Source organism: Oculina patagonica, chromosome 7, assembly GCF_052425735.1.
Source record: "Oculina patagonica isolate OP01 chromosome 7, crgOcupat, whole genome shotgun sequence".
NCBI lineage: Eukaryota > Metazoa > Cnidaria > Anthozoa > Scleractinia > Oculinidae > Oculina > Oculina patagonica.
Genome location: NC_135764.1, coordinates 32575389 through 32589516, shown reverse-complemented (window position 1 = coordinate 32589516; position 14128 = coordinate 32575389). Strand labels below are relative to the sequence as shown.

At 41.1% G+C, this 14128-nt stretch overlaps 1 protein-coding gene across 1 annotated transcript; it reads left to right on the top strand.

Annotated features, from left to right (window-relative positions):
• Positions 1 to 4098: 4098 nt before the first annotated feature.
• Positions 4099 to 12807, top strand: LOC144660834 (organic cation transporter protein-like). Its single transcript, XM_078521561.1, has 9 exons — positions 4099 to 4389; positions 5176 to 5404; positions 6723 to 6921; positions 7964 to 8185; positions 8899 to 9033; positions 10421 to 10515; positions 10953 to 11061; positions 12014 to 12086; positions 12311 to 12807. The coding sequence occupies exons 1-9, from the start codon at positions 4099 to 4101 to the stop codon at positions 12497 to 12499; spliced, it is 1542 nt and encodes a 513-aa protein (XP_078377687.1). The 3' UTR covers positions 12500 to 12807.
• The last annotated feature ends 1321 nt before the right edge of the window (positions 12808 to 14128 follow it).

The following is a 14128-nucleotide window of genomic DNA, read 5'->3' as shown; positions in this document are numbered from 1 at the left end:
ACATCGCTACACCCCCGCCCTCCCCCCCCTCCTCCCAATCCTCCATTCCCCTCGCCACCTCCCCACCCCCCCCCCACTCTTCCTTACGCCCCCTCCCTCCCTCGACCCGGCCTTTCTTTTTCATTTTTTTTTCTCCCCTCTCCTCCTCCCCCCGACTCCCCCCCCTCTTCCGTCACACCCTCCCACGCTCTTTTTTGCGGGGAGCGTGAGACGCGACATCTTGTCTCGCTCTCGTCTCTTTTGTCTGCACGGAGTACGGTCACCGTTGTTCCAGGTAGTGACTTGATCATTCTCTCCTGTGGGGTGTCGTCGCGAGTGTCCAACAATACGTCTTGTCCTTAGGGCTGTCGCGCAACCTTGTTGGGAGGGGTGGGGGGAGAGGGGGAACTGGTATCACCCATGTCCGAGGTGTTCCGGCTCGTTCCGTTTTACTCGTTGTACCTGTTGTACCGTTGTTCCTTGTTCCGTGTGTTCTCGCTCTGCTTGTGGTCTCCTCCTCTTCGCGCGCTCGACACACCCTTTCGCGCACCTCGCTAACTTCGTGCCTGCTTTTCGCTCGCAACTATGGTCGCTTGAAAACCTCGCCAAACCGCCGTTGACAACATCGCTAATATGTATCTTGGTCGCGTACTTTCTCACCGTCTGTGAAGCTGGGTGAAATAACTTTTGATGACGATGTAGTCACATTTAGTCTCGACGCAGAGGAGGGACTTGACTTCAGTCCTTTTTCGGACAAACATGGAGACATATTATACGGTATGTTTAAACTGTCGTGTTTACGTCGCTGATTTGATGTTATCGTCAAACTCAACGGGTCTTTAATGTGGATTGTTATGTTCTATTGTACATATTATAAATATGAATCTTCGTATACGTTAGCGAAACGACCACAGCTCGTTAGCGAAACGACATAGACGTTAGCGATCGCCTAACTCGTTAGGAACTGGTCGAGCGAAACAACTCGTGGCGAAACAACCGGTTACCCTCTGATCAAAGTCCAACCCGAACGCCTGGAACAGGCTAAGTCCAAGGTTATCAACTGATAAAGGGACTATGTCGACATGTCATGGGGATTTCGCAGTTTTTTGGTCTAAACTGTTCTGATATTAGTGGTAGGCAACTCAACCCTAAATAAACATCATCTTTCAACATCTAAAGGAATATATAACTTTAATTTGAAGATAGAAATTAAGCTACGGCTATAAATATCGATATTTCAAAGACGCGCGGAAACAACTTGAAAACATTTGCCTAACTTTTTCAAATTGCAATCCGTTTCCATTCGAGCCATCCGCAGCAAAAGGTGCTAATTAACAGTTTCAGTGCTCTAATATAGCAACTTTTAAATGAAAATGGACTAGTATTATTAATATAAATTTTGGCGGTTCAAAAATAAGTCAAAATCCGCGACATAGTCCCTTTAATGAAATGCAGCGCCCGGGGGTTAGGTGTTTTAGGTGGGGTTTTCCTCTGGGACGTACAAATCCTTACTTCAACGGTTCAACCTCCCTCCCTCTCTCCTCTATTTATGTCTAATACACCAAAGTCACTTCTTGATGCAATAGAAAAAGATCTAAGAATAAAGCACCAAAAGAAGCTCAATTTCTTTTGTTTGGTGGTTTCCTTCCCTGCTGAAACACAAAGTCTGATTGTTTTTCGTCTAGATAAAATATTTTTAAGTGAAAGTTACTATACCTTACGACTTTGAAAACTATGCAAAACCCAAGCAAAAGAATTAAGCCTTCTTTTGTTGAAATTGATGTGACGTGAGGCTCTAAATTGATTTTCCTTGTTGCAGAAATGAAGAGTGCCGCACGTTTAGTAATACACTGCAAGTACGTACAGTTATATGAAGAGAATGCAGCGCCAGCGAGTAGTTATAGCAGGTGCCAAATTTGGTTTCCTTGAGGAAATAACATTTCAACTGTTTCAACTAAGCCAGAGAAAAATTTTCGCAAAACAACACGGTGAAATAATAATAATAGCCCCATATATGGAAAGAACACAACGATATCAGTACCGAATATAAAGGCCTTCTCTGGGACCCAAAGTCGCCGTAGCTTTGGGCGACTTAACGAGATTTTAGGCTATTTTAGCTTATTTTGTCCAAAATTCAGGGCGATTTTTGGGCGACTTTGGAATTTTCGGTCACCTTAATTGCCTTTAGTAGAGATGCCAAGGTGAACCTATAGACAGTACTGGTTCATGGAAATTATCTTGGTACACCATAATGCATTGTTCCAGAAATATCCATACTATATATAAACTATATACAAGCAATTTTTTTTATTTCCTTAAGAAAATAATATTTCAGTTGTTGCGGCATACGCCCTGGAAAGTATATGGTGTTCACAATTGCAAGGTCACTTATCAGCGAGGATATATAAATAAATTTTATAGGAAACTGTATGCCATTAGGCCAGCTTTCTGTGTGTTGCAAGTGTCGCATTTACCGGAGTCACTTTGAACTGAAACCAAGTGATTTCGAAGCCAACTCCGTTGTCACGAATAGACTTTTCTTGAGTCGATTCGACCGGTGGAATAGTCGAATCGACCCTGTTTGGGTGTATGGGACAATCCTCCTTTTTTTGGGGGGGGGGGGGGCGGGGGGGGGGGGGGGGGCTGGGCAATTACCGAAACATTTCCTGTACAGAAAAAAACCGCTAAAAAGAAAATCGTGCAAGGGCAGCCATGGCAAAAAGATGAGAAAATCTTGGAAAAAATTATTGCACAACTTGAAGGTGAGAATATGTTCTTGCCAAGAAAAATTGCCCCCCCCCCCCCCAACAGAAACGCGTGACGACCCCCTCAAAAAATAATGGTCCGTCCCTAAAGGGGTTACAATGGACGATAATTGTAGCTTTTTTGAAATGAGATATACAAAGCACGATTTACATTTCCTTGGCAATATTATTTTACATGCCCTTGAATTAAATAAAAACGACTTCAAAAATAACGTCAAAATTATCAAAAAAGCAAGGGTGGGACTAAATCTCGGCAATAGCTACAACAGAGCAGCTAATGTCTACAAGTAGGTTATGCTTGTACGTGCACGAGTTGTTGTTCAAGTCAATTGACGACAACATCCATTTAGATTGATAATTCCTTCCTTCAGTGGCACTTAACTTATTTTGCTTAGTTATGGACATAATGTGAATCACTTAATTTTCGCGTCATGTTATGTTCGCGACACTTATTGTTCGCGTCACTTTAATTTCGCGATTTTTTTGGAATCGCGAAATTCGCGAAATTAACGTGTCGCGAAAATTTCATGTAATAACTGGTAGAATAAGGAATTGGAGTTTTTAATTAATTTTGGGCGCAATGTCACTTGTTAACTTTAAAGTAATTAATAAGTTTACACCTTCTGCAAGGAAAGCTTTTTATTTATTTACTTACTGGTTTTAAATTAATATTTGCTGCGGTAAACAAACAAGGGACCAATGCTGAGGGACTGAATAAATCAAGGAGAGCCGAAGGCATACCAGCGTGTTCAGATCGAGAAGGAAATAACTTTTTGGTAGAGCTGAGATAAGAAGTTGATATAAACACAAGAAAGTCTGAGAAGAGGCAGTGCATATTATATAATCGTCACACTCCCAATTTCAAGTGGCATTGTAAATTAGTTTGCGCATTCCAGAACAGACATTTGGTATCTAGTACCCGTACCATACAAAAGACATCTTGAATCGAAGGTAAGTACTTTTTACCTCGTTAATTGTTCCTTTTACTTTCTTATGCCTGTTTGGGACAGACAATAATAGCAGCTTTTCCTTGATCAAATCGAAATCGATTTGATTTAATTTGTTGAGCTTTTAGAAGACTTTTAGAAAAGATATCTCACTCCGAAAGCCGGAATGTCCTAATTAAAAGCGATGTTTAGGTTATGTCGCTGATTTTCTGCTTTCAAATTCTGTGTTTCTATCGATGGTAATAACGGCGATGAATCTTCTTCAGATCCCGGTCACCAAAGATTTTTTCGCACGCTTTCGTGGGGGTCTCGAAAAGCGTGGAGTAAGCACGATTCATTCTCGTCTGGTTCCTTTTTGTAGGTTTTATTCTTAATTCTAAAATGTGCCACATTCCTTTTTCACAGTAATGGCGCTGGATATTGATCAAGTATTGGAACAGATCGGCAGCATGGGCCGATACCAAATCCGGCTTCTGTGCGTACTTAGCTTCATTGGTTTCTTTGTGACGGGATTCCAAACAATGCTCATGACCTTTATCACAATAGAACCCGGATGGCGTTGCGTGACTAACAGCTCCCTGTGTAACGCAACTGGTGTATTCCATCCCGGAGAAGATGGTTACAATTTCAGGTGTGACATGAAATTACCGCGCAGTGAATGGGAGTACGAAGATATTTACACTTCAACAGTCACTGAGGTAAGAGGCCTAGGGCAGCTTACCGGTATAAAACAGGTCAAACGGGTATTTATAATAATAGAACAACCAAATACAATGGCATTCTAGCTAACCTGCGATCAGGCTTTCTTTTTTTCGCGGCCGTTGACCCCTCCGCCGCGAGAAAAATAACGCCTGATCGCAGGTTACATTCTAGCCTGCGTTGCAGACTAACTAAACCCCACGTCCGGCTGCGACGCAGGCTTTGGCATTCTAGGTTGTTTGAAAATAAGGAAAATAATAGGCTTTTTATCCAATCATAAATAAGGAAGGACATTGTATTTTATTACTAGCCTTTATAAAAAAACCCAAAGGAGCCCAAGTTTTCTATGTGTGAATAGTTCATTCATGTTCATTTACGAGGCGTAGCCGAGTTGAATTGACTATATTGCTCATAAAAACGAGGACGAGTAGTCAAATTGTTTTAGTAGAACCTTTGAAGGTTTGCAGTCCAAAACCTACAATTTCATATATTTTTAAGCCAAAAACCAAGAATAACATTCCGTTGTTAGACCAACACAATGCATGCGCGATCGTGTTTAGCCTGCGTTGCAGACGAACAAAACTCCGGTATAGTCGGGGTTTTGTTTGTCTGCAACGCAGGCTAGATCGTGTTCTATCAGAAAAAGTGGGAGAACCAATCAGGTTCGCGGATTTCCAATAGAACAAGACTGGATGTATTAAATGTCTCTGATGGCTATAGTTGAGTACATTTCTTGTTTATTTGTAAGTGAAAAATATATTTTTCTATTTATCTGCATATTTCAGTGGGATCTCATTTGTGACAAGTCAATTCTTGGCAGCGTCTCATCCTCGGTAATCTTCGCCGGATGGCTTCTCGGAGTCGTTATCCTCGGCTGGGTCTCGGATAAGTTCGGCCGCCGTGAAGTGATGTATTTTAGCACGGCCCTGGCCGCAGTATTTGGTTTTGCTAGCGGATTTTCTCCGTTGTTTTGGCTGTTTGTGGCAGCCCGATTTGTTGTTGGTTTTCTGCTCGGTAAGTCAAAGTTTCTCAAGTTTCGCTTATACTTTTCAGATCTTTTGCTGGCAACTATTTCCTGGTTTTCTTTCATTATTTCGCTCGTTTCGTTTATCAATCAAGACTGGTGTAGGGCTTTCCCACAAGTTGCTCGAGATTTCCCAAAAGTTGCCCGTAATTTCTCAAAAAGTTGCTCAAAAGTTGCTGCAAAAAATCCAAAACGCTGCTTCTAATCAAGAGAATTTCTCTAAATATATGTTAATTTCCCTTTAAGGGTTAGATTTCTAAGCAGTTTTCCGCAATTTTACAGCAAAATAAGTATCTAAATAACATATTACTTAAGGGGAAAAAATTGTTAAATAACAAGGTTTTCTTTAAATGAGAAAAATCGTGAAGATATCGATGACGTCATGTTTCCTGACGAGTTTTGTAATGTTTTAATGCAAAATGAGCCGAAAGTTGAAACGTCTTCAGATGTTCCTCGAAAATCTTTGGCAAACTTCATAAATCTTCGTAAACGTTCGTATGGCCTTTGAACAACACTCGGATAATCTTCGGAGATCTTCGGTCTGGAAAGTGCTCAGAGAATGCAACAAGTTGCATTTTAAATTAAAACGCAAAATGAAAGCTTATCTTTTAAATCAGTTTTTAATGTCATAAACTCCTCGCGCAATTAGTTTTAGCAATTACTTTTTATAGACAATTTTTAGCATTTTTAAGATTTTTATTCTATCATTGTAAATAGTTTTATCAATTATTTTTATAGACTATGTATTATATTTATATTGTATTTTTATTTATTATTATTTTTTTCATTGTCTCTGAAAAAGCCCCCATGGGGAGTTGACAATAAAATTTGTATTGTATTGTATTGCTCAAGAGGAAAAAGTTGCTCCAAGAGAAAAAAAGTTGCTCGAAATATGAAAAGTTACCAAAACGTTGCCGAGCAACTTGCGGAAAGCCCTAGACTGGCGTGACTGATTTACCGCTGCATAACGCTTACGGTGGCGTGGTGTCTACATTTTCATAGATGTAACAGATCAGTGGTGTATCCAAATAAAATGCTCAAAAGGGAGGGGGGAGTTAGCGATGATTAAAAGATGAGTTTTCCTTGTTTGAATAAGAAAAGGGATTTCGTAGGGAATTGGGACCGGGGGGGGGGGGGTGAAAGGAAAAAAATGTTCGGCCCTCCAGGCTCCTCCAGGCTTGATATCTTAACAGAAAACGAGAAGAATGGGTCCTGCTCTTCGCAACCCCTCCCCCGGCCGGCCACTCCACGTCTCCCAGATCCTCCACAATAAATACGAAAACTTAACGATTTTCTTTCTTGCCTTAGGCGGGGCTTCGGTGTGCCAATTTGTTTTGGTCACGGAGTTTGTCGGTGTACGTCACCGTCACTCAGCAGGAATCATTTGTTTCTTTGCTTGGGCCTTTTCTCTCATGACAATACCGCTGTTCGCTTACTTTATTCGAGACTGGAGGACGCTGACCATTGTACTGTCGGCTCAAGGCTTGCCAGCGATTTTCGTTTGGTGGTAAGTTCTCCTTCTTCTTAAAGATTTGGTAAAAACCTTTTTGATTAAAGACACAGTGTCACCAGGATTAAGTGCTACTTGAAAATGCCATGAAGGCGTTGGTATTAATTGGAAATTCACCAATAGTGGCCTGGCATTGCTAAAACATACTGCACTAGTCCGGAAAATTGTCACAAGGTGGTTTGGATACGGACAGATAGGACAGTAAAGGCCTAAAACTTGAAAAAGAAGGGGCTACGTTTTCAAGTTTGACAGTGTTACTTGGACGAAATTTTGTTTACATTTATTTACACCTTGGAGCGTGAATTTATGGCTTCCTTTTTTGTTCAAAGGTTATTTTGTTGATCACTGAGTGCACTCTCAATTCTATCACAGTTTACACAAAAAACGTATAAGAATTCTCGTGGTACTGCCCCTTTAACTATGCTTTATCTGTCTCAAAATTCAAGTTTTCTGTTTTCTGCGGGAAGGAAATCTATACATTCCCCGTGGTAACCTGTCCCAAACGTCAATAGCAAAATGGAAATTAACCTAAGCCTTGCTAGTCCGTGTTGATGGTGACGTGGCACTACCTCGTCCCCAGGCGTTGTCCACCTTGGTCGTGCACGGTTCGCTTGGCGTTGTGGACCTAACTATCAATTCCTGTGCTCCCTGTTTTCCTGCCTTACGGCCTTAACCGTCCGGCAGTTCGGCGCATGGGGATGAGGCAGGACGTGGCAGGGTTTGGGGGTATAAGGACTTCATCCTCTCTACCCATGATTCATCATTTAATATCACACCTCATTACCCCCGCTGGAGAGGGTGATTTGTACACATACAGTTGAGTCTCGATAACTCAAACGTTCAAAGGAAATCGAAAAAGGTCTGAGTTAGTGGGGTAAAATTAGTAAGGAAATGACCTGGAGGGGAATCGATAGCTGGAGCTCCGTGTTATTGAGGGTTCAAGTTATTGGGACTCAACAGTACTCAAAACTCAAAAGGAGCTCTTTCTAGAATTAAGCAAACAGCTAGAAAACTTGACTTTATATTTCCTTACACACAGGCTATTACCAGAGTCTCCAAGATGGCTCTTAGTGAAGGGGAAAGTTGACAAAGCAGGTAAAATCCTCGCAGATGTCGCTCGATTCAACAGGAAAGAAATGCCCCAAGAACCGTTACTTGCTCCCAGGTCTCCAGAAGATGGCGATAACTCGGCTGGCGGTTTTCGTGATTTGTTCGCCACCGTGAAAATGTCTCGAACAACTTTGGTGTGTTGGTTCGGATGGTAAGCAAAGTTCTCTGTTGTTTGCTTGTTATATGTTCGTGTTTTCACAGACTGAACACTTTGAAGTAGATCGTTTCCAGTCAGCAGGGTGGTATTGTACATATAACCATTTGTAAGCTTTCATAAATTCTTTTGCTTGAAGAAAGTCACTTGTCACAAGTTCTTGGGTGGTTGATGTAACAGTTTATCATTTGCCATCCTCATTATTTGGTTAAGAAGATCAGGCAAAATGTTAATGTCAACCGAAGAGAAGGTTTTGTCTTATTTGAGGGTGTGGATGTAGGTTGCTAGAATCTCGGTTAGCAGATATAAATTTCGGCGATTTCTCAGCTATCGGTATATTTTACAGATCTCTGCTAACAGTTATAAAACGTATTATCACGAGTGATCTCAATTTTGACCATTTTCCAGCTATCAGTTTAATCCCATCCACAGCTTCTTATCGGCCATTCAGGTTCAAAGTCAAAAACAATTGATATCGCATAGCTTGGCGTTTTCTTGCGCTTGTCGTCTGTCATATGTTTTCCCGCCCTCCCACCAGCGACGACATGTTGTTCTGCGCTTATAGCGCGCGGTAACAGATTTTCCCGCGCTTTTCACAGTCACATGTTATATTGCTTTGAGTTCTCTTTGCTGCAAAAGCGGTTGAATCCGTAGTATCTTTGTTTGTTAGTTTTACGATGCTCATTAGTGAAACGCTTTTTTGTTTTCAGGTTCATGAACTCCATGGTGTATTATGGCGTAAGTCTAAGCGCTCCTGTGTTGGGCGGCAACATGTATCTCAACTTCTTTCTCATCAGCGCACTCGAGATCCCAGCTAATTACGCCACCATTTTCTGCAACAAGAAGTAAGATTTATCTTTCAAATGAACCATATTGAGCTGTTCTTTCATGTGGCACTGTTTGCTATGCTTTATAACAGAAGGGGTTCTTTTAAGTCTGTAAAACCCTAGTATGTAACCATTCAAATGAAAGCTACTGTTTATAAGTCTGCATAAGGTGGTTCTAACGTTCAAGTCTGTGAATAAAACCCTCTTGTGTAACCATTCAAATGGAAACTATTGAGCAGTACATTCATGTGGCATGTGGTACTGTATATCGTGCTGCATGAGGTGGCACTATAAACTTTCAAGTTTGTGGATAGAGCAGTTTTCAATTGAGTGTCGTAAAACCAAAACCAAAGTAATTACTCTGGCCAATCACAAAGGATACAGACAATCCAGTGAACCAATCAAAACTCGAAGAAATTACAGGTAGCCGACAGGAAGCGCGGGAAAACGTGCGCGAGCAAGTCACGCTTGGTTTTGGTTTTACCTTATTATAGGAAATTAACGCGTCATGAAATTAACGCGAATTTTAAACATTCGCATTAATTTAAGTCGCGTTAATTTTAGTTAACGTTAATTTCCGCTCCGTTAATTAAGTGGAGCGTTAATTTCCATGACGTTAATTTCCATTATTTTGGCTCCAATTTCTCGTTGCAGTCCAGAAGTTCTTGACTCCAAGGAAAAAGCATTGTTTTATCTGCCACTATCATTGATACTGCGAAGAACGCTCAAAGTGGGAAAAGTACCACGAACATTGTTTGCGTTTAAGATTATACGCCTGCAATTGTTGAAATAAACTTGTTCCAGTTGTGTACGTCGCGTTAATTTCCTTCATTTTGAAATTTTATCCCCTCTTTCGCGTTAATTTCCTTTATTGGGAAGTAATTTTTCCTTCAATTCGCGTTAATTTAAGTCGCGTTAATTTCAAATACCTCAATTAACACAAGCGTTAATTTCCTATAATAAGGTAGTTCTGATTGGCTGCATGCGAAAGTGGCGCGAGATTTTTAAACCAATCACTAAGCGTAGTAATGCAAAACCAAAGCAAACGCAAACTACTTCTGACACTCAAGTGAAAACCGCTCTAAGACCCTAGTGTTTCACTTTGACAATTCAAATGATAGCTATTAAACTCATACGTTCTAAAGTGATACTGGTACTGTTGAACAGGCGTTATTTTGGTCCTTCGAACGTACAAAAAATATTATAAATGAAAGTAGCAATTTCGTTTGTTTAAATGGTGGACTTTTGATTGAAAAAGGAATCGAAAAACACTTATGTTTAAAAGAAAAATCAACGCTAGAACATGACGTTCCGGCGTCATTCTGTCGCCATTATCAAATGAGTGGTCGAGAGTTAAAACGAAGTCGTTTTTATTAATTGTTTTTTGCCTTGAATTTTTCATCAGGTTCGGGCGAAAGAAAACTGTTATTTTTCCCATGATTCTTGCTGCGCTTGCTTCGACGGGTGCAGTACTGCTGACCAGAAACAGCGACGATAAAGGTATCAGTATAGACCATATTCATGATAGCCGCCAAGACTTTTTTCCACATTATCAGGCTGTTTGTTTTTATAAAAAATACCGAAATTTTCTATAGGATCACAACGTTATGGTCTGTTTATCTTAAACAGCTATTACAAGGCGAGGATGCAACCTCGTCCCCAGGGTTGTCTCCGCTTTGCAAAGTTGTGGGCGGGAAGAGGAGACGAGGTTGGGCGTTGAGGTTGGGCGACGGTTAGGAGAGGGCTGTGTCATGGCAGTGGGGAATTAATAGTTTGACCATGAGACTGAAACAGTCGATCAACCTAGATCATTTCGTGGGTAAATAAAATCTGTAGCCAATATATTGTGCTTTTTTTTTAAAAAAAAAAAAAAAAAAAAAAAAAAAATCCACTTTTAGGAGACAATCTATAAAAGCCTAGTACGTGTTGTGTTGCAGGTTTTCTGGCCGGTAGGATCATCATGGCGTTGTTAGCCAAGTTTTTCATCACAGTTTCATTTGATGCCATTTACGTTTTCTCCGCGGAGCTGTTTCCAACTGTTGTTAGGTATGCCAATAAATATTGATATCATGGAGGTCTGGGGCTTTAAAAGGTTTATTCAATGAAAGTATTGAGCGATATTCTTTGGACTACTGTGAAACTAAATATAAAGTAATTCACAACCCCAATAGCTAAAACTAAAGTAAATACATGAACAAGGCGGGTAAGGTAAGAGCCTGCCGGTTTACAAATTAGTGTCGATAGTAATTTTGTGATCGCGTCGGTTTTGGTGGGTTCTTTGGCTTGGGGTGGGGAGAAGGGGGGCTCCCATATGAAAGGGACAGGGACAGGAATGCTTCCCCTCTTATTCAGGGGTGTAAATTGTGGATTTTGGGCCAGAACGCCACTATTTTTAAACCGTCAAGGTCTCGTTTAGGGATGCACGCGAAGTAATAAAAACACCGTCATTTTGTGTTGGCGGTATAGACTGATAAGGCATGAAAATGGTCTCTTTTAGGGGTTAAAAAAGCTTGAGCCACGCCCAGTTAAATTTCCGGGTCTAATTCAAATTTTCAAATTCAAATGTTGTTGGAATTTTTTTTTTTTTCCGGGGGGGGGGGAGAAAAAAAAAATGGTCCCCCCCGGGGAATCGACCCCGGCCTAACCCAACCCCCAACCAACGAGCACGGAGACCGCTGTGAGCTGGGCCATTTACTAGGTCAAATGTTGTTGTTGTTGTTGTAAAATCAATCGTGACTTGACCCGTTTTCCGGTGCTATGCACTGGTTGCGAGTTTTCCCGCGCTTGGAACCTCGCTTTGCATCGGTTACAAGTGCTTGCCTCTGATTGGTTCCTTGAGTTATTTCCGTTTTCTGGAAGCTCGGTTTGGCCATGGCGGTTAATTTATCAGATCAGTTCCCATATCAAGAAGGATGCAATGTTAATATAAAAAAAAATAGGCTTTTATAAGTAATATTCATTTTCATGAGAGCAAAGCTTTTTTCATCCTTTCCTTTAGAAACACTGGTATGGGAACAAGTTCAGGAGTAGGACGAATCGGATCATTTTCGTCTTCTTATATCATCTGGCTGGTAAGTTACAGTCTCTTATCAGTTTGATAGTTTGATGGTATTAGCTGTACGTTTCGTGACTCGCGTGAGACCCAGTGTGTCACGGTGAAAACGGTCTTGGAGGTGTTTTTAGACACCGTTTTAAGGCTTATTCAAACATTATCTTCATAAAAGTCCACCGAGGTTGTGGACAGTAGAACTGCGTGTCTATTTTGCTAAGTCTTATTCCTTGCTTTTATTGCCAGACCCGAATCCATCCTATCTTGCCCTATGGCATCATGGGTGTTGGTGCATTCATAGCGGCCGTGCTGTGTGTCTCACTTCCGGAGACTAAAGACCAGCCTACAGCCGAGGTTGTACGCAACACAGGAAATGATGTCATAGTTAAAGAAGGCAAAGAAGAAGAAATCACAGAGTTTACCTCGAGGCTGTGAAGCAAACTAGCAGTGCTGAGACTGAACAAAATGTTTGTAGATCTTTACATTTATATTTGATTTTTAACGTTAGCTTGTAAAGGTTGTTTGAGTGATTTTACGCTGTATCTGTACCAATGTTCATTTTAGGTAATATTGTATATTTTGACTTCGAAGTGCGCTAGGTCTGTCTCCTTAGTACTTGTGGACATTATGGTAAAAGTAGTTGACAATTAATTTAGCATTTTAGTTGATTGTCTATTTTAATTGATATGTATATTTTTTTGAAATTAATGAAAGTTTTGCCGAATAAATTGTGTTCTTTTCAACCATAATCCTGGTTCATGTTAATTTAATTCAGTATCGTATGTCTATTCCATGAAACGTTTGGTACATGCACATCCTTGATGACCCAGGGACAGTTAGCCGGTGCGACACAAAGTAACCTGAGGACCAAATTTGGCAAGGTGTTTTCGGAATATTTTGAATCTAGAGGCCCGGAAATGCTATTTTCACATTGTGTACGTCAACATTTCAAACTCGATGGAGTGTAAAATAACAGGTATTTTTAGTCATACAACAATATTTCCGGCGTTTTGTTAACTTGATCATTCATACATACATACCGGCTTAGTCACTAACGTTTTACAAAAGCTTGACGTGTGCTGCAAGGTTGTCCCCACCCGGCTCCACCTTCAATGTACTAAAGCGGCGTCAAATCGTCAATTCACTATCACCATAGTTAGTCAACTATGATGCACGTATCACCTGGATCCCCAATTGTTCCCCGCATTTTGTTTATTGTCTCCATTTATCATCCGACGCCTGTAGGAAACTTTTTAGCGGGATATGCACTATCTGGGCACTAAGATCCATTCTCCTACATTTATCTTTCCCGATCTTTTAGCGTTTTCGTGCAGGGTAATAAAACGCAATTCTCAAATTTTTTTCCATTCCCCCACTATTTGCTAAGCTGAAAATCAACAGTTTGTGTTTTCGGTCCTCCATTATTGACCTCCAAAGGGGGTTCGTTCGAACCCCTCGAACCCCCCTCCTACGCGCCTGCGATAAATCATCATCAGGCGCACGCGTGCCTGTTTACAAAAAAGAACACGTTTACCCTCGAGAAACGGCTAGGTTACCCGGAGGCGAAAAGATATGGTTAACAAATTAACCTGAGAGTGAGTGCACGAGTGCCGATTTTGCTGCCCGTTTTACTTCCTCTTCTTTGTTTTTCTTCTCTTGACGAAGAGTTGTAGAGGCTGAAATGAGGAATTGGGGCCACACTTGGACCACTGGGAAGGCTGGCTTAGGACAAATAGAAACCTAAGATCGTCAATTGGCCTATGCTCCACCCGGGGATGAGGGCTTGAGTGAGTGAGAGTTAACTTCCTCTCCCCCCAACTACCTGCCCCTTAGACTGTCTCTGAGGATGATATATGCAGTTTGTTTGGATATATAATCATTTAGTCAGAATGTTTTCAAGCGGTAGCCCAGAGTACAAGATATTGTGCACTGAGTCAGCCATGCGTGCACGCATCCTGGCGAGGAACCATGTCGCCCTCGATTGAGCTCGCTGTTCTCATTGTCGTGTCCTTTTCCTGCATTGAAGCTTGTTCATTTAATTCTGATTGTCTCAACGGATATGCT